This window comes from Rhincodon typus, chromosome 1, assembly GCF_021869965.1.
Source record: "Rhincodon typus isolate 14 chromosome 1, sRhiTyp1.1, whole genome shotgun sequence".
Lineage (NCBI taxonomy): Eukaryota > Metazoa > Chordata > Chondrichthyes > Orectolobiformes > Rhincodontidae > Rhincodon > Rhincodon typus.
This window is the reverse complement of record NC_063332.1, coordinates 69,772,411-69,796,485: the sequence shown is the minus strand read 5'-3', so window position 1 is coordinate 69,796,485 and position 24,075 is coordinate 69,772,411. Positions and strand designations below refer to the sequence as shown.

Below are 24,075 nucleotides of genomic sequence, written 5' to 3'. Positions count from 1 at the left end.
TTCCTTTTGTGAAAAATTCAGATGGATATAATGCTGGAAATAGCTGTACAGCAGATCACGTTTCTGATGCTTCTAATGTTACTTGCCCTCGAGTCGACACGCAACAACTGGACAAGCAAATAAAGGCCATCATGACAGAAGTAATCCCATTTCTGAAGGTAAGCTACAAGTGAAACAATGTTTTAATGAAGCATTTGCTTCTTTAAAGTTTTTCATCAATTTCTAACGCCATTTAGAGACTTGATAATTTCTCTTCCATTTCGTAACATTGCAAATATGCACATTTCAGAAGTGGTAACCTATGAGAAAGCATTCATTTTTATTTATTTATTTTATCAAATGGTACTGATAACCCTTAATTGCAAAAATTGAATGAAATGATGTCAAACAGGATGAGCAATTTTTATCATTTTTACTTAGAGTTCACTGTACAAGCACCTTATCTTGTATGCTTTCTATTAAAGTGAATAAATTCATTTTCTAACACTACAGGCGATCGGCCAAATTTTTGTCCATGGTTCCGCTTGCTCTGATCTATGCTCCATCTTCTGCTTTCACTGTCCTTATTCGAATTCTGGTTTTGTTATAATCCCAGCTGATGGTGCCACTGGACAAGTTAGAACCCAAGTCTGGCCTCATAGATAATTATTTATTTTTATTTTAGTGAGTATGGTGGTCAGATCTCAGCCTTGAATATGCTGAACAACCCAGCCTTAACATCACTCTGCACTAGAGAATTCTACAAATTCACCACCTTCTGAGAGAAAGAAATCCCACTTCATCTGCCTTCAACAGGTGACCGATTACTCTTGAGATCCTGCCGTCCGGTCCCATATTCTCCCACAACAGGAGACAGTCTCTTTGCATCAACTCTCTGAAGCCCCCTAAGAATGTTATGGGTCAATAATGTATCATTCTTCTAAACTCCAATGGGTACAAGTCCAATCTACTTAACCTCTCCTTGTGAGAAAACCCTTCCATACCCAAAATCAACCTCGGAACCCTCTCTGGACTGTGTCTAATGCCTGTTCGTCTGACCTTAGATATGGGTACACAGCTGTTCACAATATTCCAGTTGTGGTCTGACTAGTGCCAAATCGAGTTTAACAAGATCTCTATTTTTGTACTCCAAACCATTTGAAGTAAAGGTCAACAGTCCATTTTGTTCCCTGTTACCTGCTGAACTTGTGCACAGGCAATGTGGTGTAGGATCTGCGAGTGATCATGGGGGATTTCAATATGCAGGTGGACTGGGAAAATCATGTTGGTAGTGGATTGCAAGAAAAGGATTTTGTGGAATGTCTACAAGATGGCTTTTTGGAGCAGCTCATGGTGGAGCCCACAAAGGAACAGGCAGTACTGGATTTAGTGTTGTGCAATGAGGCAGACTTGATAAGGGAGCTTAAGCTAAAGGAACCCTTAGAAGGCAGTGATCATAATATGATTGAATTTATGCAGCAATTTGAGAGGGAGAAGATAGAAGCAGAGGGAACGATATTACAGCTGAATAAAGGCTATTACAAAGGTATGAGGGAGGAGCTGGTCAGAATTGACTGGAAGAGGAGCCGAGCAGGAGAGACAGTGGAACAGCAATGGCAGGAGTTTCTGGGAGTAATTCAGGAGAAGTAGCAAAAATTCATCCCTAGGAAAAAGAAGCATGGTACAGGGAGGATGAGGCAACCGTGGCTGACTAAGGAAGTCAGGGACAGCATAAAAGCGAAAGAGAAAGCATATAATGTGGCGAAGAGCAGTGGGAAACCAGAGGACTGGGAAGCTTACAAAGACAAATGGAGGGCAACAAAAAAAAATAAGGAGGGAGAAGATTAAATATGAGGGTAAGCTATCCAGTAATATAAATGAAGACTGTCAGAGTTTCTTTAAATATATAAAGGGCAAAAGAGAGGCAAAAGTGGATATTGGACCATTGGAAAATGACGGAGGAGAGATAGTAGTGGGGAACAAGGAAATGGCTGAGGAACTGAATAATTACTTTGAGTCAGTCTTCACAGTGGAAAACATGAGTAATCTCCCAAAAATTCAGAAGAGTCAGGGGGCAGAGCTGAGTATGGTGGCCATCACCAAGGAAAAGGTGCTAGTAAAACTGATTGGTCTGAAGGTGGATAAATCACCTGCGCTGGATGGACTACACCCCAGAATTGGTTAGCAGTAACTGCTTTTGTGCCAAACTGAGGAAAAAAAATCTTGGAAAATAGAAGTTTGAGAAAAGGTTATATTTTCACACAGCTACAGAAACTCAGTAATTCTGCCTTGACTTAAGTGATGTTGATCTATGCATGAAGCTTGGACTTGCGGTGAAAGAGTGGAAAAAAATCAATTTAAATAAGCCAATAATGCTCTAATGATAAACATACAATTATAATTTTGTTCTGCTGGTTTTTTCTTTTCAGGAACATATGGATGATGTGTGCTCCCCACAGTTATTATCTACTATTGGATGTATGGTATTAACCCTCACACAACAGAATGATGAAAGCAAGGAGTTTGTCAAGTTCTTCCATGATCAGCTTGGTGCCATACTTCAGGTTTGCTCTTTACTTGCTCATTACTGTTTAATTTGTGTTGAAATATTTTTGAAATGCACTAAATGTATATTGAAATGTCGTCTGAGTTTGATTGCTTCTGAATGTACTGGTGCGTTGGGTGGACTGCAATCTGCACTTAGGACAGTGCTACCTCTAAGCTGTGTGATCTCGAAGCAACCAAAACCTTCTGTTTAGGCAATGCACAAGTTGGCCTTTAAGTTAATGTATGCATGCTGCTATGCAGAAGAATTTAAAGGGACTACACAATTAACTCATCCAGGCAATCCAGAAAAAGAGTGCATGTGGCTGTAAGCCAAAGTGCAAAAAGGATCAGCAGAATAACTGGTCCTGGTGTAGATATTTATCCAAATGAGAGTATCACGTTGTATGTATGCAACACAAGAAACGTGCTGCAAGCTGAGTTAAAGACAGGAATTCAACATAAAAGGGCATGATGCAGTTTCCATTATCAACTCTTGGCTACAAGCTGAGCATGATGGGAGCTAAATATTCCAGGCTAAAGGATTGTTATAAATAGTAGGAAAATTGTCAGAGGAGGTGTGGCAGCAATACTGATCACTTGCATAATTACTGCAGTATGAAAGGGATTTGTGCATGGATGATCAGGGAATAGTATTGGATGTAAGATAGTGCTGGAGCTGCTTGAGATATTCTGAGAGTTGTGATGAAGTGGGCTCTCTATAAATACATAGAATTATGCAGATCTCTACGGCACAGAAACATGCCCATGGTCTCTCAAATGTATAATGGCGTTTCTGATTCATGTGAACCTTCTCTCACCTTAGCTTATTCATATAACAGCCTTCCATTCCCTTCTTGGTTGTGCCTGATCTAGCTTACTCTGAAATGCATCTATTCAAATCACCTCAAACTCTAGAGTGTTGCACATTCCACATTCTTACTCCAAGTCAAGAGGTTTCTTCTGAACTTTAGTTTTATTTCTATTGTATCCAACAGCATTTTGTTGTTTATTTAAGGGATGTGCATTTTGCTGGCTAAGCTGGTGTTTATTGCCCATCCCTAGTTTCCTCTGAGAAGATGGTAGTGAGCTGCCTTCTTGCAGTCCATTTGGTGTAGGCACTCCCACAATGCTATTGGGAAGGGAATTCCAGGATTTGAGCTCTAAGACAGTCAAGGAATAGTGATATAGGATGGTCAAATAACTTGGGGGAGAATTCTCAGGTGCTCCTAATTATCTGTTGTCCATGTCCTTCTAGATGGCACTGGTTTTGGGTTTGGAAAGTGCTGTCTAAGGAGCCTTAGTGAGTTTCTGCAGTATACCTTGTATTAATTAGCCTCTATCAGCTCTTCTTTTCCAGAGAAAAAAAGCCCCAGTCAGTTCACTCTATCATGATAATCGTGCCTTCTCAATTCTACTGACAGCCTTGTGATCTTATTTGCACTTTTTCCAGTGCTTCTGTGACTTCATAATGTGATACCAGAACTCTGCACGCTGTGATCAGATCAAGGTTCTTTATAACCCAACTTCTCTACTTTTTAAAAAAACCGAAAGAACTGTGGATGCCGTAAATCAGGAACAAAAACAAAGTCGTTGGAAAAGCTCAGCAGGTCTGGCAGAATCTGTGAAGAAAAATATCAGAGTTAATCTTTCAGGTCCGGTGACCCTTCCTCAGAACTGTTCTGAGGAAGGGTCACCGGACCCAAAATGTTAACTCTGATTTTTTTCTTCACAGATGCTGCCAGACCTGCTGAGCTTTTCCAACGACTTTGTTTTTCTTCTCTACTTTTGATTTGGATGTCTGTAGAGATGAATCCCAGTCCTTTTGAACATGTTTATCACCAGACAAGAAGTGCAGGTTTAACAGCAATTCATGGATACCACTAGATTCCTTTTGTATCTGACCCATTTGGATACTCCATCAAGGAATTTCGAGAGCAATGTTTTAGAACTGACTTGGCAAGAGGCCAAATGGCATGTAACACTGAGTAACAAATCAGAATTAGCTATCAATTTGGTAAGCAGGGAACATCATTTAAACAATATGCAACAGCCTAGGTTTTTGTGGTAGGTGATAGTGTACAAATGCAGACCTAAAATAAAAATATAAGTTGATGATGGCCTGGACTGGAATTTCACTTGTGTGGAAGGAAATTGCAGTGTGGTCCTGCAATGGTGTATAAAGGGGAAAAAAGAAACGGATCACATGGTACAGTAAATCAAAGCCACGTGTACAAAATCTGTCCGAAGTAATTATCTGCAGTATCTGTTCTAAATTATTAAAAGTTTATTGCAACAAAAAATGAGGATAAATTTTTAAGTCATGAATTATAACATTTAGGACATCAGATAACTCATGTTTAATCTCTTAGGCATTTACACCTTTAAGTCTGTTAAATCATTTAGAGGCAAGTTAACTCAGTTAGCTGGACTGTGCTTTAGCAATGCCAACACAGATTCAGTACCCGTAATGACCGAGGTTGATCTTGGAATCTGCCTTTCCTTATACCATTGTAATATCATGACAGTGGACTTGTGACTAACAGCCTTTGGACAACAAGTAGGGTGAGAGAGGGAGGTAAATCATTTTGAAATTTTGGTTATTAGTTTATAGAGAGTTGAAACTGTCAGACAGCTATTTGAACTGGTATTGGGTGTTCTCAGCATATATTTGTTAACTGCCTCTGGAGGCCTTATATTCACATAAGTTCAGACTTCATATGTTGTTTTTATTCCTCATTTCATTTAATTTCATTTTAGCTAACCCAGCAAATTTAGTTTAATATTTACAAATAGAGATGTTCAGCAAAGTGATCACCTAAAGTGTATTTGGTATCCTCAGTGTAGAAGACATCTTGTTATGAACAGTGAATATCCTAGCAAACTAAATCAAAATGCTAATTGAATTGTTTACCTTTATTGGAAGGGGATTAGAATTGTTTCCTTTTCATATGAGGATGTGATGCTTCAGTTTTACAGGGCCTTTGAGGAATTGCATTCAGTTTTGGATGTTGCACTTTAGAATCGATGTAATAGCCTTGCAAAGGGATTCTGTGTCAGTTTAAGGAAATGATACTAATAATCAAAGATTTCGCATGAATATAACTTGTATTTAGAAGAAAGAGGATTGTGTTTTCATGCAATTATTATAAATGATTCATCCATCCAATTTTGGAGAAACAAGAAAACTCTTCGGTGTTTGCAATTTGAAAAGTGAGAAATCAAGGTGCTTTAGGAGTGAACTCAGAAAACATTTCCACATATGTAAACTAGGGGAAATCTGAAACTCATTCACCACTAAAAATTGTAGATGCTGTATCAACTGAAAATTTCAAAATTGAGGTTGAATTTTATTCACTTAAGATATTGGGTATCAATCAACTATGATCAAATGAATTGTTGACTCCTGATACCATGTTCCATGGTTGAAGCTTTGACTTTATTCATGTAGGATTCTCTGGCAAAGTTTGCTGGTAGAAAACTGAAGGAATGTGGAGAGGATTTGCTGGTAGAGATCTCAGAGATTCTGTTTAATGAACTTGCGTTCTTCAGACTTATGCAAGATTTGGATAACAGCAGCGTGGCAGCAAAGCAAAGATGCAAAAGACTAAAGGAAGTAGCTTCTTTTAAACCACGTTATACAACTGAGGTGCGGTAATGTGTTTGTTTTTACATGCGCTATCTAAACTTGCACATATATATTTGTTTGAATATTTTGTGTGGCTTTAACAATAATTGTAAGCAAGAAAAATAAGTCTTTAGCATTCGGAAATAGATATTGAAATAACTTTAATCCAGAAAACTTTAAAACTGGGAATATAACTTGTGTACAATTCCTTTCATGGAAGCTTGTGAACTATGAAATCGAAACATGAGATTCTTCTTTTTATTTATTTGTGGGACATGGGCATCGCTGGCTCAGCCAGCATTTTATTCCTCATCCCTAATTTCTCAGAGGGTAGCTAAGAGTCAATCATATTGTTGTGGATCTGGATATAAACCCAATTAGGTAAGGGTGGTAATTACCTTCCTTAAAGTACCAAGTAGTCTGTTTTTTCCAACAATTGACAATGGTTTCATGGTTATCACTAGACTCTTAATTCCACATTTTTATTGATTAAAATTCCACCATCTGCCATGGCAGTATTTGAACTTTAATCTCTGCATTACTATCCAATGATGATATCACTAGGGCACCATCTCCCTATCTTTGGAAATATGAAAGTCTATTCTGTTGTTGAAATTTTCCCATATCTGTGAAAGAAGAAGTAGATGATAATCAGTGTGAAACGGAGTTTATTTTGGCTTGATGTGAAAGCTGTTTTATATGCTATTGTTCTAAAAATACTCCTCTTAACAGGAGAAACAACATTCCAAAGAGAATGGTTCCTCTGCAGAAGAGCTTGAAGATGAAGACAAAGTAAGTCTGACTGATAAAAAATCAGTGAACGGTCACGACAGATTTGTGTTTTTTCTTGTTCTGAATTTTTTAAAGAAATTTGACTTTTTATGTCTTATTGAAGTAATTACTTATAATTGCTTGTACAAATGTTTTAGATATTATCATAAAGTCTTCTCAACTGTCATGAAGTATCATACAAGTTTGGATTTCTCAACATTTTTGTTCAATTCTTTCAGTAACTCAAATGAAACTTTAAAGCTAAAAGTTTTCCTGGTAGATTTTTGTGACCTTTTTAATATTCTAGATAACAAACTTTGTTCTACTACTAATTTTTGACTTTGCAGGATAAGGATGAAAGTGAAACAGTAAATGCAGATGGTCTCAAAGTAAATGAATCAACTGAAGCTGAGCTGGTATTGAAAAGTGCTTTGTCTGATAGAGAGGAGGATGATGTGGACAGTGAAGTGCTGCCTGCAAAATGTGTTTCCATAAGTAAGAAATTTTTCAACAGAATCTTTAAACTGTTACGTGGGTCAAATACATATTATGTTTCAGGTGTTGAAAACCACCTCCCATACACAAGTTCTCACATCTAGGGGAGAGAACTAAGACACCTTGCTATCCAAGGTCAGAGGGCCACCTCCTCTTTCCCCAGGCAACCAAAATTTGATACTTCACTTGTACAAAAAGTACAGGAATGTAGAAATAAAGAGGAAGTCACAGTGCAGAATTTGAGATGAGATCTCGGTCTGCCAGGTTTGATCAAAAATGCTTCCATAAACTCATAGGGGAAGCATGTTTATTTCAACCTCACTTCCCTTCCACTCTGTGCAGGCCATTCAGTATTCTGTAAGTTTCAATTAGATCCCCCTTCATCCTTCTAAACTCCAATGAGTATAGTCCCAGTGTACTCAAACATTCCTCATATGTTAAGCTTTCCATTCCTGGGACCGTTTTCGTGAACCTCCTCTGAACCCGCTCCAGGGCCAGTACATCCTTCCTGAGATATGGGGCCCAAAACTGCACACAATACTCCAAATGTGGCCTGACCAGAGCCGTATAAAACCTCAGTAGTACATCCCTGCTTTTATATTCAAGTCTTCTCAAAATAAATGCCAACATTGCATTTGCCTTCCTGACTACTGACTCAACCTGCAAGTTTACCTTGAGAGAATCTGGGACTTGAACTCCCAAGTCTCTTTGCACTTCAGACTTCTGAATTTTCTCCCCATTTAGAAAATAGTCCATGCTTTTACTGTTCTCACCAAAGTGCATGACCTCACACTTTCCCACGTTGTACTCCATCTGCCACTTCTTTGCTCACTCTCCTAACCTGTCCAGATCCTTCTGCAGCCTCCCCACCTCCTCAATACTGTCTGTCCCTCTACCTATCTCTGTATCGTCTGAATACTTAGCCAGAATGCCCACAGTTCCTTCATCTAGATCATTAATGTATAAGGTGAAAAGTTGTGGTCCCAACACTGACGCTTGCGGAACACCACTTGTCGCCGGCTGCCATCCTGAGAAAGACCCTTTTATCCCCACTCTCTGCTTTCTGCCAGACAGCCAATCTTCTATCCATGCTAGCACCTTGCCTCTAACACCATGGGCCCTTATCTTACTCAGCAGCCTCTTGTGCGGCACCTTGTCAACATTTAATTTATAAAAGAAAAATAAATCTTACGTTTTTTTTTAATTTATTGGAATCATCAGGTCTGTCCAAAGCTGAAACTCAGGCCCTGACTAATTATGGCAGTGGGGAAGATGAGAATGAAGAAGATGAAATAGAGGATTTTGATTCTGGAGCTATTGACGTGCAAACATCACTTCAAGCCAACAATGAAATTGCTGATGAAAATGATCCTGAACAGGTAATGTATTTAATGAGTATTATCATGACTGCCTTGAGAGTGCCCTTAATTGTGTCAAATGTTCCAAAAGTTATCCTAAGATATATAAAATCCTAATTAGAACACCACATTGTTCAATTTGCTTTACTGTCTGCTATTCAGGACAAAAGCAAATCAAACCAGATTTCATTATTCACAGAAAATAACTATTTATTGCAGCACACTTAGCCAAAATCAGGGAAAGAAGAATTGCTGAACTATTACTATGCAACCTAAACAATACTCCTTTCAAAACCCTAATTGCATATACAACATTCACAATTATGACACAAACAACACATGGTTTCACACAGAGACTACGGGTGGAAAAAGAATATGGACAAGGTAAACAAAATTCTGAAGACCAAAAGTCCACATTTTGAGGTGGATTCAGATGTCTCTCTCAGTACTTTCTGAGAAGGAAGAAATGAATGCTTTCAGTTTGCAAGCTGTGGAGGCTGCCCTTGCTTTTACAGCTTTTTAGCTCTCTGTAGCTCACCTAATTAGAGGGCTGTCATCTGAAAGAATATTCTTAACTCAGAGTACTCTCAGCACCACTCAGCCTCAGATTCTCCCTCACTGCTTCAAAAAGCAGCATGTGTCTGGCACAAACTGAAGCACTTGATCTTCAAGTTGCAAAACTGTCCTGGCATTCAATTTATGTAACAGTCCAACTTCCATTTACAATCCTAAAAAAGAAAACTTATGTGGTCTTTTACAGCAGATTGACTTCCCTTTGCATGTCAGACTTAAGCTAAAGATTATTAGTCCAAAGATACACAGGTTAGGAGGATTGGCTGTGCTAAATTGTCTGTCGTGTCCAGGGGTGGATTAGCCATGGTAATGTGCGGGATTATAGGGACAGAGTGTGGAGCTCGGGCCAGGTGAGATGCTCTTGTAGAGTCATGGAGCACAGAAACAGACCCTTCGATCCAACGAGTCCATGCCGAGTATAATCCCAAACTAGCCCCACCTGCCTGCTCCTGGCCCATATCCCACCAAACCTTTTCTATTCATGTACTTATCCAACTGTCCCGTAAACATTGTAATTGTGCCCACATCCACCAGTTCCTCAGGAAGTTCATTCCACATGCGAACCACCCTCTTATGTAAAAAAAAAAATTGCCTCTCATGTCTTTGTTTTAAATGTCTCTCCTCTCACCTTTGAAAATGTGCCTTCTAGCCTTAAAATCCTCCATCCTGGGAAAGAGACCTACCAGTAACTGGCTTTCTAGCTATCTATACCTCTCATGATTTTATACACCTCTATACGTTCACCTCTCAACCTCCTAAGCTCCAGTGAAAAAATTCCCAGCCTATCCAGCCTTTTTTATAATTTAAACCTTCCATACCCAGCAACATCCTGGTAAGTCTCTTCTGAACCCTCTCCACCTTAATAATATCCTTCCTATAACTGGGCGACCAGAACTAGACTCGGTACTCCAGAAGACGCCTTACCAATGTCCTATACAACCTCAACATAACTTCGCAACTCCTTTACTCAAAGAACTGAACAATGAAGGCAAGTGTGCTGGGGAAGGTCATACCGGACTTGAAACATTAGCTATTTTTCTCTCCACAGATGCTACCAGACCAGCAAAGTTTTTCCAGCATTTTCTGTGTTTCAGATTTCCAGCATCCACTGTAGTTTGCTTTTAATTAAAACTATTATTTTCTTTGGTTCAAAATTGCTTTATCCTTATTGTTTGAGACGTGTTGGCTGAGAAGTAGAACAAAACCCAAAGTCGATTAAAGTTGACTTCAGAAGTCATGTAAAGGTGACTCTAAAGGTGACCATTCTGAAGAAGAGTCATACTGGACTCAAAATGTTAACTCTCTTTCTTTGTACAGTTGCTACCAGACCTGTTGAGTTTCTCCAGCGTTTTCTGTGTTTGTTTTGATAAATGTGACAAGTAGAGTACTGATTCACAGCCTGCTCGAATATCCTGCGTACTATTCTGATCATTATCCTATAGTGTGTGAGGGCTCAATAGTTACAAAAGCGGCTCATTAAACAGAATCCTAAAGCTAGAGACAGTGTTAAAGTTGATAATTCAGAAAACTTATTGTTGACAAAGCATTCATCTTAAACATTGTAACCATCCACACAGAGTAACATGTATTAGCTCCATAGATGTCATTAAACCACTGGTTCAGATGTGTTGTGCATTCTTCTGGAGCAGGTAAGACTTGAATCTGGGTCTTCTGTCTCAGAGGTATGGACACTACCACTGCGCTGTGACAAATCTCATGTTAGTCCTGTATCAAAAACTTTTGCGAATAATCATGAGGAGAGTGAAGATGATGTCTCGTAGCCTGTTAAAATCAGAGGTCTCCAAGTTAAAACATGGCATCTCTTTATGCCATTCTGTCTGATGATTTACTTCCTGTTTGATGCATCCCAGCTGATATGCACCAAATTATTTGAACCGTTTGGTTAATAGTAGTGAAAGATTACGTGCCAACTCAAGCTACATTATTATTTCCTCATTGCTTAGCTGGACTGACTTTGAGTACAGTACTGACTCATAATGTATTGCCTTTTACATTATATCAATTCCCAGTCTCGACACTATTGTCATCTGTGATTAGAAGCTTGTATTCGAAGGCCTGTGCATTGTTTCAGCGTTAGTTCGGAGAAAATGAAGCCTTTATCAGAATGCATTTTAAACAAGGTCTGTCATGTTACTATCCTGAGTTTGGTAAAAATAAAAATATTGTTAAATATTAGTATTATGACATTTTGTGCCATGCTTATTGACATTAAGAACTTTCCTCTTTTTAGGATACTCGTCCTGAGCCCAATAAGGATGATGTGACTAGTCAATCCATGAAAACAAATTTAACTGTCGTTGCAGGTAGTGTTTGATCTTTTGTCTGCTTTTCAAAAAGTGACAGATGATAGGTTCAACAGTTCTGAATTTATTTCATTATCAAATTAGAATATGAAAGAAAGGATTATTGTATGCTTGTGTGTACAAAACAATTGTGTTAAATGAACTTTTCTTTTCACTTTGTAACAGAAAATGAAAGTAGCCCAAATCCTGATCTTCCCAATGAGTCTTTCCAACATAATCCATTGGATGCAGCTAATGAAGACAAGAAGTGTCCAAAGCCATCATTGGCTTTTTGTGAAAATGCAAATGCTGGAACAGCAGTACAAATGGAACAAGAAAATGACCTGCAAGGAACACCAGAAAGCTCATTGGCTGGCAGTCCTGACACAGATTCCCCTGTGTTAGTGAATGATTATGTAAGTGCTGACCATGCAATATTGGAAAGACTTTGTAATATATATTCTACTTCAGCCAAAAATGTATAGATGGGCTTATTAGGCTCTAGGGAAACTGTGCTAAATAAGCACAAGGGTATGTCATTACATGGCATGTGGATGGTACCACAATTATGTTGTAGTAAAGCTTAGAATATGCCTGTTGGGACAGTTGGTTTTTCTCCATCAGTCCGAGGTGTGCAGGCTAGGTGGATTAGCCATGAGAAATATGGGGTTACAGGGATAGGGTAGGGGGGTATGTACGGGTGGGATGCTCTTTCGGAGGGTTGGTGTGGACCCGAGGGGCCAAATGGCCTGATTCCACACTGTTGCGATTCTATGAAGCTGTTTGCATCAGAATTCTTGTCTGAAGTTTTATTAGAATCCACTACCCCCATCATAGGGTAAATTAAGCAGATAGAATTTCCAACATGCTGGTCTTTCTAGGGTTTTGTTTCTTTTTTTAGGTTTCTTGAGAATTTAAGTATCGACACTGAGAGAAAAACCTTCAGGAAGGGTAATAATAGACTATCCTTTCAGGACAAGAAAGGAGAAGCAAAGGCTGACCTACATTATATGGTAATCAGCAATCAATTCTTATCTTCCTAGGGACCCAGTTAGAGAAAGAATGATTCAGGCAGAATTAAATATATTAGCATGCAAGCAGCAAGAGAACTGTGTAGAATTTGTTCATTCAAGAAAGCTGTGATTGCATGTACTCTGACGTACTCACCTTAGCCTGAAAAACAATTTGAATGGCTCTGTAGTTTGGTCAGTGTGGCTGTACTACCCATTGCCAAAGACCAAACACTGCAAAATTTGATGATTCATTCACAATTACCACCTTGATTATTGCAGAGGGTCTTACCACAAGTTGCTAAATTTATAAAAATGTGTCCATTAGAAATGTGTGCATTCTACTGCATTTATCAAATTAAAAATGAACACTGTGTAAATGAGAAATACAACCATTTTCAGTTGGGTGTTATTAGGCAGGCATTTACCCTAGTTGCTGCCAAGATCTTGGTTTAACTGTTGGCACATTAACATCAAAAAGGATGGCACTAAAGGCCTTTTTATGTCCTTAAGGCTGACAGATCGTTGAATATCTGCAACTAGATATCTATGGCTTTGATTGGCCTGAACTGTATTTAAAAGGTAGGATATATCTAGTCTCTCCAAGATAGTAATAAATATTCAATAAATTGGCCTCTTCAAACAAGCATCTGTCAACCTAGAGGTCCTAGCATCATCCACAGACTAGAATTGAAGACATCCTTATACCAATTGGCTACTGTTCTGAGGTAATGATTTTTGGGAGAAAGAATATGGAAAGAACAGTATAGTAAGTGATAAATTTTTAATGTAGTGCAAATGGACCTTAATGTTCGTATGCACAAATCCTCGAAGTTGATAAGGTGGTTACAAAGCATTCAAGTTATTTCGTTTATTAATGAGAGACATAAAATATAAATGCAAACACGTTAGAACTTTATAAATCTGGTTAGACCTTAGCTAGCATAATGCAGGCCGTGCTGAACTCCACACTACAGGATGGTTCTGAGGGCAGTGGAGGACTATTATAGGTTGTACAGGAGGTTTACTGGAAAGTTTTCAAGGATGAGGAACTTCTGTTATGAGGAGAGGTTGGAAAAGTTGGGACAGTTGTTCATGAACAGGAAAGGTTAGGGTTGAGCTAATCTAAGTTTTCAAGATGATGGATTTTGATAAAGTAAATAGGGGGAAAAATCTTGGTAAGTAGATCAATAATAAGAGGGCATGGAATAAGAAGAAATAAGAATAAGAAATCTAGAGGTGAAATGAGTTATTGAGGTATGAAATGCACTACATGGTGGTGGACATCAATTCTATAAATTATTTTCAAAGTGAGTTGGCCGAATGCTGAAGGAAGATGAATTTGAAGGGTGAGAGATGAAAAGCAAGGACGTTAAGACTCAGCACAACTGTTCTTTCAAAGGGCCAACACAGGATGAGAACCAAATGGCCTTCTGCTGTGCAGTTTTCTGTGATTTGATGAACTGCTGAAGAAAATTGCATGCATAAACTGATGTTTGAAAGGTGGGCTGTCATCGGGTGGAAGAAGGGTCCCTGTACACCTATTCGCTCACTCCGATTCTCCATCAACCTCACCCCCCCAACCTCCTGTCATCAGCATAAATGTCATCATTTCCTAGCTGCTGTCAGTTCTGAAGAAGAGTTAACTCTGTTTTTTCTTCACAGATGTTACCACACCTGCTGAGTTTCTCCAACAAGCTCTGTTATTGTGTGTCTTGGATTTCCAGCATCTGCTGTTCTTTGTTTTATTTTGGAAGGTGGTGTGTTTTAAGTATAATCTTTAAAACTGCTTAGTTTTTTTTTGTTTCTTTTGATGTTTCTATCGGTTCAGTTAAATTTTTGAATTGTGTGAAGTGGTTCTTGCCATTCTTATGTTAACAAACTCCGTTTCTCATTCAATTTTACCCAATTGCATATGCGATTTAACAAAAACTTCATGATGTGTTTTTTTTACTCCCTTCAGCAGGAAGCTGGATCTGGCAACCTGAGCCAGAAATCAGATGAAGATGACTTTGTTAAAGTGGAAAATGTGCCTCCAAGTCTTTCAGTCCTCTCTGAGGTAATCGCTGCACAGAGATTACATAGCATATACAGCATGGAAACTGGTTCATTCAGCCTAACAGCTCCAGTCTGCTATTATGCTTCAATTGAGCATCCTTGCACTCTTGTTTCTTTGACCTGATTGACATAACCTCTGTGCCTATCTGCCCATATTTTCTAAATTCCCCCAAATGTGCCTACATTTGTTACCTCAACTTCTGTTGGTCATAGTGAGTTCACATTCTGACCACTGCTAAACATATCTCCTGAATTCCCTATTGGATTTATTAGATTATCTTCTGTTTATGGCCCTACTCTGGTCTTTATTGCAAGTAGAAACATTTTCTGTACGTTATTTATACCAATTCTTTCTTTAATCTTGAAGACTTCCAGATTTTTTTGTGAAAAAATTATCCCTGTCCTGCTTTATCTTTCCAGATAGATATGGCCCCTCAATTCCATTAGAATTCTAGTGAAGCTTCTTTGCATCTTCTCCAGTACCTCTATAAGATTTTCATGATACAAAAAAAATTATCCATAGGCACTTTTGAATACCATATTAGAGTATTGTTGAGAATAAACACATTTTGTCAAAGCTGTTCATCTTGCACTGATTAGGACAGTTCGTAATAATGCCAAAAAGGGGAAAAACCAATTTTTATACATTGAGAGGAGAATGTTGACTGGTTGGCAAATGGTCTGAAATTGTTAGAGGTGTTGCAGAGGAGATGTTGCCGTTATTACTGGTTGACTGTTAACTGCCAGGCTTTGTTTAAATTTCAAATAGAAATATAGAAAATAAGAGCAGGATTAGGCTATTTGGCTGAGCCAGCTCTGCAATTCATTATGATCATGACTGATCATCCAAATCAGTAGGCTATTCCTGCTTTTCTGCCCCTCCCCCCATATCTTTTGATTCCTTTAGGCCCAGTCCAACTTCTTGAAATCATACAGTGATTGGCCTTGACTGCTTTCTGTGATAGTGATTTCCATATGCTCACCATTTCTAGATTAAGAAATTTCTCCACATCTCGGGCTGAAATGGCCTACCACATACCCTTAGACTATGACCTCAGGTTCTGGACTCCCTCATCATTAGGAACATTCTTCCTGCATCTACCCTGTCTCATACGGCTGTCCTGTCATCTGTGGAATCAGTCTTTGTTGTACTCCCTCCATAGCCAGAACAGCCTTCCTCAGATAAAGAAACCAAAATTGCATGCAGTATTCCATGTGTGGTCTTACCAAGACATACCTGTTCTTGTATTTATCCTCTTGCTATGAGGGACAACATACCATTTGCCACCTTCACTGCCTGCTGCACCTGCATGTTCACCTTGGGTGTCCTACTACGTCAGTCACTGAAGTCTCATTGTATATTCCCCACTCAGTTTATTACCAGTCAGATGATAATATGCCTTTCTGTTGTTATGGACCAAACTACAAGTCCCCAAAACCCAAAAGATATTGTAAGGAGATAGCCTAGACCCTAACTTTTATATTTATTTAAAGGCAAGTGTAAGGTTTGTGTTCTAGATGTAATTCGATTGATCCATCACTAGGCTTTGATCAAAACACAGTTTATTCTTACAACAGTTAAAATACAGAAGTAACTACTTCGTTGAAACACCTAACAAGATAAAATATTATTTAACTACTGATTATTTAACCACAGTAGGCAATGGCCTACTGGTATTATCACTGGACTGTTAATCCAGAAACCCAGATAACGTTTCAGGGACCTGGGTTCAAATCCCGCCATGGCAGATGGTGGAATTTGAATGCAATAAAAGTATCTGAAATTAAGAATCTAATGATGACCATGAATCCGTTGTCAATTTTGGAAAAACCCATCTGGTTCACTAACGTACTTTAGCGAAAGAAACTGCCATCCTTACCTGGTCTGGCCTGCATATAACTCTGGAACCACAGCAATATGGTTGACTCTGAACTGCCCTCTGGGCAATTAGAGATGGGCAATAAATGCTGCCTAGCTAGCAACGGCCTCATCCCATTAATGAATTTTTAAAAAATCAACTGTTCCAATATAGGCAGAATCCCATAAACACATCCTTTGGCAAAAATGCAATACTGTAAAACAATTATGATTCTCATGTGCTGTCTCTCTCCAATCCAGAAGAAAGAAATAATCCAATCTTTTTGGTTTTTAAGAAGAAGACGCGCTGTTTAAGACTTCACCCTAGCAGCCAGAAACTCAAGTTTGGGACATCACGTTAAGGTTGTACAGGATGTTAATGAGGCCACATTTAGAGTACTGTGTACAATTCTGCTCACAAACAAAATTGCTGGAAAAGCTCAGCAGGTCTGTCAGCATCTGTGAAGAAAAAAAGAGTTAACATTTTGGGTCCGGAACCTTCCTCAGAACTACAGTTCTGGTCTCCCTGCTATCGGAAGGATATTAGGTTGCAGACTTGCTGACTGAGCCGGTGTGTTTGATTGCAGATGTTTTGTCACCCGGCAAGGTGACATTGTACGTAAAGGACCCCGTTCCCACAACCAATAAAACTAATGTAATATATAAAAGGACTGTGAGAAATACCTACATAGGCCAAACTGGAAGAAAACTGGCAATAAGGATACACGAACACCAACTAGCCACCAAGAAACACGACCCATTCTCACTGGTCTCAATACACACGGGCAGAGAAGGACACGAATTTGACTGGGACAACACATCCATAATAACACAAGCCAAACAGAGACATGCCAGGGAATTCCTGGAGGTCTGGCATTCCAACCAGAACTCCGTTAACAAACACATTGAACTGGACCCAATATACACACCACTGAAAAACAGAACCAGAATTAATACCAACCATCCCAGCAAACCGAGGCATATAAATAACAAGGGGGACCGAGTACCAACGCTTCACCGGAGGCGCACTGACGATGTTACACAGCAGGGTGACAAAACATCTGCAGTCAAGCACACTGGCTTGGCGAGCAAGTCTGCAACCTCATCCACGACCCGAGCTACAAATCTCAAAAACTTTAAGGAAGGAGATTCTTACATTGGAGAGGGTGCTGAAAATATTTATAGAGGTGTTACTAGAACTGGAAAGTTTGAGTTATTAGGAGAGGCTGAATAGGCTGGAGCTTTTTTCAATGGGCATAGGAGGTTGAGAGATGACCTTATGGAGGTTTATAAAATCATGAGGGGTATAGATAAGGTGAATAGCAAAGGCCTTTTCCCTAGGGTAGGAAGGTACGAAACTAGGGGGCATAGGTTTAAGGTGAGAGGAGAAAGATTTAAAAGGGACCTGAGCAACAACTTTTTCACACCCGCCTGTGGAAGTGGTAGATGCAGGTACAGTTGCAATACTTAAAATACATTTAGACGGGTACGCAAACAAGAAAGGTTTAGAGGGATAGGAGGCAAATGGGACTAATTTTGTTTGGACAACTTTGTCAGCATGGACGAGTTGGACTGAAGGGTCTGTTTCTGTGCTGTATGACTCTAATGTCCTTCCTATTCACCTTATCTGTATCCCTCATGATCTTGTACACCTCTAGTAGACCTCCTCTCAACCTTCACTGCTTCACTTCACTTCAATGCTCCAAGGAAAAAAATGCCATCTTATTCAATCTTTGCTCATAATTCAGATCCTGCAGCACAGATAGCATCCTGATAAATCTTCTGTGTGCCCTGTCTAGTGCAGTCACATCCTTTCTTATAATGTGGTGGCCAGAAATGCTGACGTACTTCAGTTGTAGCTTAACCAGTCTATTTTGTGATTTATTCCAACGTAATCTCCTAGCTCCTTCATTCAATGCCTCTGCTATTAAAGACAAGTCTCCCATATGCCACCTTAACAACATTATCTACTGCTCTGCTACCTTCAGGTATCGGTGGGTATGCACATCAAATCCCCTCTGATCTTCAATACTTTCCAGGCTCCTACCATTTATACAATGATCCCTTGACTTGTTAGCCCTTCACAAGTGCATTATCTCACTTTTCCAAGTTAAACTTCATGTGCTGATGCTCTGCCCCCCTGACCAGTGCGTTGATATCCTCCTGCAGTTTACAGCAATCTTCCTTGCTATTTACCACCCTACCAATTTTCATATTAATATGTACTGCAAACCACATCTATCAATACACAGGTCCTTTTAAATACAGTCATAAGAACGTGTATGCACTGCGCCTGCTTCATCTCAACAAACTAGGTAGCAGCTATTTGCCAGTTAATTGCTGAAGTCACTGCCCTGACTGAACTAAGTCAACATGCCTGGTTTAAAATTAAACAAAACCTGGCAGTTAACAGTCAATAGTCATTAACTGCTGCATTCTCCTTGGCAATACTTTGCCAACCAAACAGCAGTACCTCTCCTTCAGTAGACATGTTGGCTTTCCCCTTTATTATATTCTTGCGAATTGTCCTGATGAATGCAAGTTTTGACAACATTTGTCTGTATTTTCAGCAGCACTGTCCATAAGGTTAACTTATTCTATCACCCTCAATATGAATCTCAGTGTTTTTGCCTTCATTAACTTTGCACTTTTAATGATTGATTTATCTGTTCAGCAAGGACCTATTTAAAGTTGACTAAGTTAAAGGGCCAGAATCTTGGAATTCCCCTCTTAACAACATTGAGTCTACCTACAGCACATGGACTGCAGCAGTTTATCACCACCTACAGCCCATGGACTACAACAGTTTACCACCGCCTTCTCAAGGGCAACTAGGGCAGGCAATAAATGTTGGCTCAGCCAGCAATGCCCATGTCCCATGAGTGAATAAAAAAGATTGTCTTGATTTAATGTTGTTTGTAAAATAGTGACAATATTCTCAATTAACTTTGAAAGTATCAGTTTAATATTTGTAGCAAACTTCCAGTTGTAAGGTCTGCATGCTCTCGAGACATTTTCCCCATGCTTCCGCCCCATATTGAGTCCTGAAGTGCCTTTGCCTTCCACTGGTTCATGCCCCTGCTTTCAATCCCTCTTCACCATTCCAGTTTCCATCGCCAGTCTGTGTCTGCTGTTTTCATTAAAATATACACTGTCTACTTTTCTCGTGGCTTTCATTTGGAGCTTGCACTGAATTCCTGTGATATACCTAGTGACAGAAGTTGGTCAGTGCAGATAGTGTTGCCCACAATAACCAGTTCTGCCACTAAATGAAACTTGTGCAGTTAATAATCATACTCAGTTAAAGTTAAATGTATTTACGGTACTTTTATATATTTTTAACATCTTATTTTGAAGGTCATTTTGTTTCAATTTTAGTTTCAGAAATGTAAACCATCTCAGCCTAATCTTTTTAAAGTTTTTTTTCATACAGAGAAAGATCCTTAACTACCTACTAACTGCTCAGTTTCTCTTAGATTTAGTAGTGTCTCCATTTCTAAATATGTATGGTACAGTTTCTCAATCTGTACATTATTTTCCAAGCACAGTCCAAAGGAATGTAACTCCAATTTTAACACTGGTTAGTGTGAGTGGTGTTTCACATAAAATTATGTTTGCATTTGTGAGAATTGCAACTTTAATTGAGGATTTTACAGTATCCTTAAATCCCTCTGACCCTCTACCCCATTTGAGCACTTCTTTTCGAACAGAATACAGCAATTTTATTCTTTTGGACAAAATGAACTGCGTCACACTTAGCTATATTGAAGTTCATATGTTATGTCTGTTCTGCATTATGTTATTAATGTTGCCTTTTATTTAGGCACAATCCATCCCTAAATTGACTACATTCCCAATTTGTTGGTGCCCATAAATTTAGAAATTGAACTTTGAGACCTGAGATAACTGACTAGAGATATTAATGGGCATTAACTTAAAAACATGCTCCATAATTTGTTTTCAAATATCCACAGGATGAATTGGTTAGGAGAATTTCTGAAGAAGAGCAGCATAACAATTTAGCTTGTGTTCTGCTGAATGCAGATGGAGCACAAGAGCTTGCAGGCAACTCGGACACTCTAAAAGAACCAGGTAAGAGGTGAATTAGATTTTTGCAAGAACTTGCCTGCGTTTTGTAGTTTAATTGCTCAGTGGTGTTCCAGGCAATATTGGATTTATTCTAACCTCCTGATAGGTTACAGTTTAACTAATTACATAAACCAAAGTCCTGATGTGCGACATGTAAAGATGCTTTAGGGAGAAACAGTTACAAAATTATCATTCAGGTAGAATCTTGTGTGGTTCTCAGAATTCTTTGAGGAAATAACAACCAAGTTAGACAAAGGACAGCCAGTATATGTGATCTATTTGGATTTCCAGAAGGCCTTTGACAAGGTGTCTCACAGGAGGCTGCTAAATAAGATGAGAACACATGGCATTCAGAACAAGGTACTGACATGGGTAGAAAATTGGCTCACTGGCAGAACGCAGAGAGTAGGGATAAAGGGGTCTTTTTCAGCATGGTTGCCAGTGATTAGTGGAGTTCTGCAGGGGTCCGTGTTGGGACCAGAACTATTCACATTACACGTTAACGATCTGGACAAAGTAACTGAGGGCGTTGTTGCTAAGTTAAGAGATGACGCAAACATAGATGGAGGGACAGGTAGTGTTGAGAAAGGAGGTAGACTGCATATGGATTTGGACAGGCTTGGAGAGTGGGCAAAGATGTCACAGGAGGAAAATCATGTGGGAAAATGAGGTTGTACACTTTTTCGTATGAAGAATAGAGAAATAGACTATTTTCTAAACTGGGAAAGGCTTCATAAATCTGAAGCACAAAGGACTTAAGGTTAACATGCAGATTCATTTGGCAGTTAGGAAGGCAAATGCAATGTTCACATTAATTTCAAGAGGGCTAGAATCTAAGAGTGGAGATATACATCTGAGGCTGTATCAGGCTCTGGTCAGACAGCATTTAGAATATTGTGAGCAATTTTGGGTCCCGTATCTAAGGAAGGATGTGCTGGTGTTGCAGCTGTTCCAGCAAAGATTTACAAGAATGCTCCCAGGAATAAAGGGCTCGTTATGTGAGGACTCTGGGCCTGTACTCAATGGAGTTTAGAAGGTTTGCAGGAAGGCAGGGCGGAATTGATTGAAACTTACAGAATACAGAGTTGCGGATGGAATGGATGTGGTGAAGATGTTTCCATGAGTAGGAGAGACTAGGCCCCGAGGGCACAGCCTCAGAGTGAAAGGACAACCCTTCAGAACTGAGATGAGGAATTCTTCAGCCAGAGGATGGTGAATCTGTCTAACTCATGGCTGCTACAGCCTTTTGCGGTAAAGTCATTGAGTGTATTTTAAGGCAGTAATAGGTTTTTGCTTGGTAAGGGCATTGAGGATTATGGGGAGAAGGCTGGAGAATGGTGTTGAGAAACATATCAACCACGATCAAATGGTGGATCAGACTCGATTGAATGAGTGGCCTCATTTTGCACCTATATCTTATGGACTTATGATCCAGAATGTTTTGTTTTTAAAATGGAAATTTTGCAAATGAAATTTTTTCTTTGCCTTTTTATCACAGCTACTTATAGTAAGGAGTAATTTGTTTTCAGTTTCTACCTTTGATATATTTACACTCTGGAAGAATTGTGCACCTGCTTCATACCCTTATCTAGAGTAGAATCACAGACTGAAGTTAAATATCAGAGATGCAAATTAAAGGGATGTGAGAAAATTCAAAGGAAACAGTCATGGTGTGATATTTTAGGCTCCATTCTTAATTTCGTTTTGGTAAAATGTATAGCAAAAAACAAATTCTCTCCAACATCTGAAGTTGCTGGAAAAGCTCAGCAGGTCTGGCAGCATCTGTGTAGAGAAAATCAGAGTTAACGTTTTGGGTCCAGTGACCCTTCCTCAGAACTTGGGAAAGTTCTGAGGAAGGGTCACCGGACCCAAAACATTAACTCTGATTTTGTTCTTAATTTACAGCATCCACAGTTCTTTCAGTTTTTATTCTCTCTAACATCTGTTTACTCTGCATGATTTTGAGCCATCATATGCTAGGTGAACACTCTATCTGCTGAATCATGCTATTAACTATAGTCTTATTAGTGTAAAAGCATTCTGTGGTTTAAATGGAAAGAGTTTGGGGCTGTAATGAGTATTATTAATTTGAAAACTATCAACAATATTAATTTTTTTCCCTTTGTTTTAGATGACGGTGGAGCCCGAAGCACATGAATGAATATTTATTGATCTTCATCACTGTCATGTTTGATTTGAATACGTTAATTAAATTTAATCCTTGTTTATGGCTTAAAACATATTTTCTTTTAATTAGCCTTCTGCTAGAATTGTTGTCCCCTTATTGGGTTTAGACTGACCAATATTTCTTGCTCCATAAGTTGCAATACATCATAATACTTTCAATAATTTTGTTTTTGAATACTCTAACTTGAATTTCCAATTTTTACAAATGAAATGACAGACAACCCTCTTTTATAATAAAAGAAATCCACTTTTATAATGAAAGTCTCTAGTCCCAGCACTACTATATTTTGTCATTCGGAAGATGGTGAATGTGATATATTCATTACAGTTTCCTTTCTGTCCGTTTTACCTAGATTGGTAACTTGATCTGGTTTCATACACTGCTGTTCTTTAAAATAGCACCAATATCGATCTATTTTTAGAGATTTTATTGTGCTTGTTCATTGTGGAGTAATTTTGAGGCTCTCCACAATGTGTGCAAGTACTTTTGTTAAGGATAACGTTGCCCCATATGCAGTTTATAGTATCTGCTACTGTCACCTGACATAAAGCTAGCCTTGCAAACAACAGTATGGTAACTTCAATATATCTGCTGTGTTCAATACAACACTTTGGCACAGAAGGTGACATTCTTGATCAGCTGGGTTCATCCATCGTAGCTAAATTGTTCTAATTGACTTATGCTGCTGTCTTTTCAGTAGAACCTCTTCTAATCTACCAAATGCACCCGTAAATCTGAAATGTGATAATGAATGTTGGATATTTAAATAACTTGTCCTACTTTTGTTAATATTGCAACTCATTTGCAAATTAGAAAGAGCCACAGTATTAATGTATTGCAGGCAAAAGTGAGTAATATTCATCTTAACACTGAATTACTGATCTCAAAAATGTGGCTTTTTTCTCTGCTTTCATATTCTAGTATAGAATTATGTACAAACACTGTAAGATTGGTATTTTAAAGAACTAAGAATATTGATTTGTCAATTCAAAGTACTGTCATCTGCTAAAATTCTCAAGTTCAGATAAAACTGCTTACTATTTTTATAAATATACTCGAACAAGATTCACTGGATGCCACGCAACTGAATCTAAGCTTGCAAATGAGCAATGACTATTAATATCAAACTTGAGTGTCAAAAGCAAGATCTGAATTAGTTCCAAAACCTCCAAGTTGATGTCACAATGAAAAACTACATATTCTAGTTAGTTCAAGAGCTGA

General features: G+C 38.8%; 1 protein-coding gene across 1 annotated transcript in view; it reads left to right on the top strand.

Moving 5' to 3' along the window:
* The window catches only part of pcm1 (pericentriolar material 1), a 152,121-nt gene extending 128,052 nt beyond the window's left edge, over positions 1-24,069 (top strand). Inside the window, exons 29-39 of the mRNA XM_048598181.1 lie at positions 22-158; positions 2,409-2,543; positions 5,975-6,172; positions 6,884-6,943; positions 7,270-7,417; positions 8,639-8,796; positions 11,600-11,672; positions 11,838-12,067; positions 14,625-14,720; positions 20,552-20,669; positions 22,798-24,069. Of these exons, the coding sequence (XP_048454138.1) occupies positions 22-158; positions 2,409-2,543; positions 5,975-6,172; positions 6,884-6,943; positions 7,270-7,417; positions 8,639-8,796; positions 11,600-11,672; positions 11,838-12,067; positions 14,625-14,720; positions 20,552-20,669; positions 22,798-22,823 (1,379 nt within the window). The 3' untranslated portion in view covers positions 22,824-24,069. The remainder of the gene's footprint in view (positions 1-21; positions 159-2,408; positions 2,544-5,974; positions 6,173-6,883; positions 6,944-7,269; positions 7,418-8,638; positions 8,797-11,599; positions 11,673-11,837; positions 12,068-14,624; positions 14,721-20,551; positions 20,670-22,797) is intronic.
* The last annotated feature ends 6 nt before the right edge of the window (positions 24,070-24,075 follow it).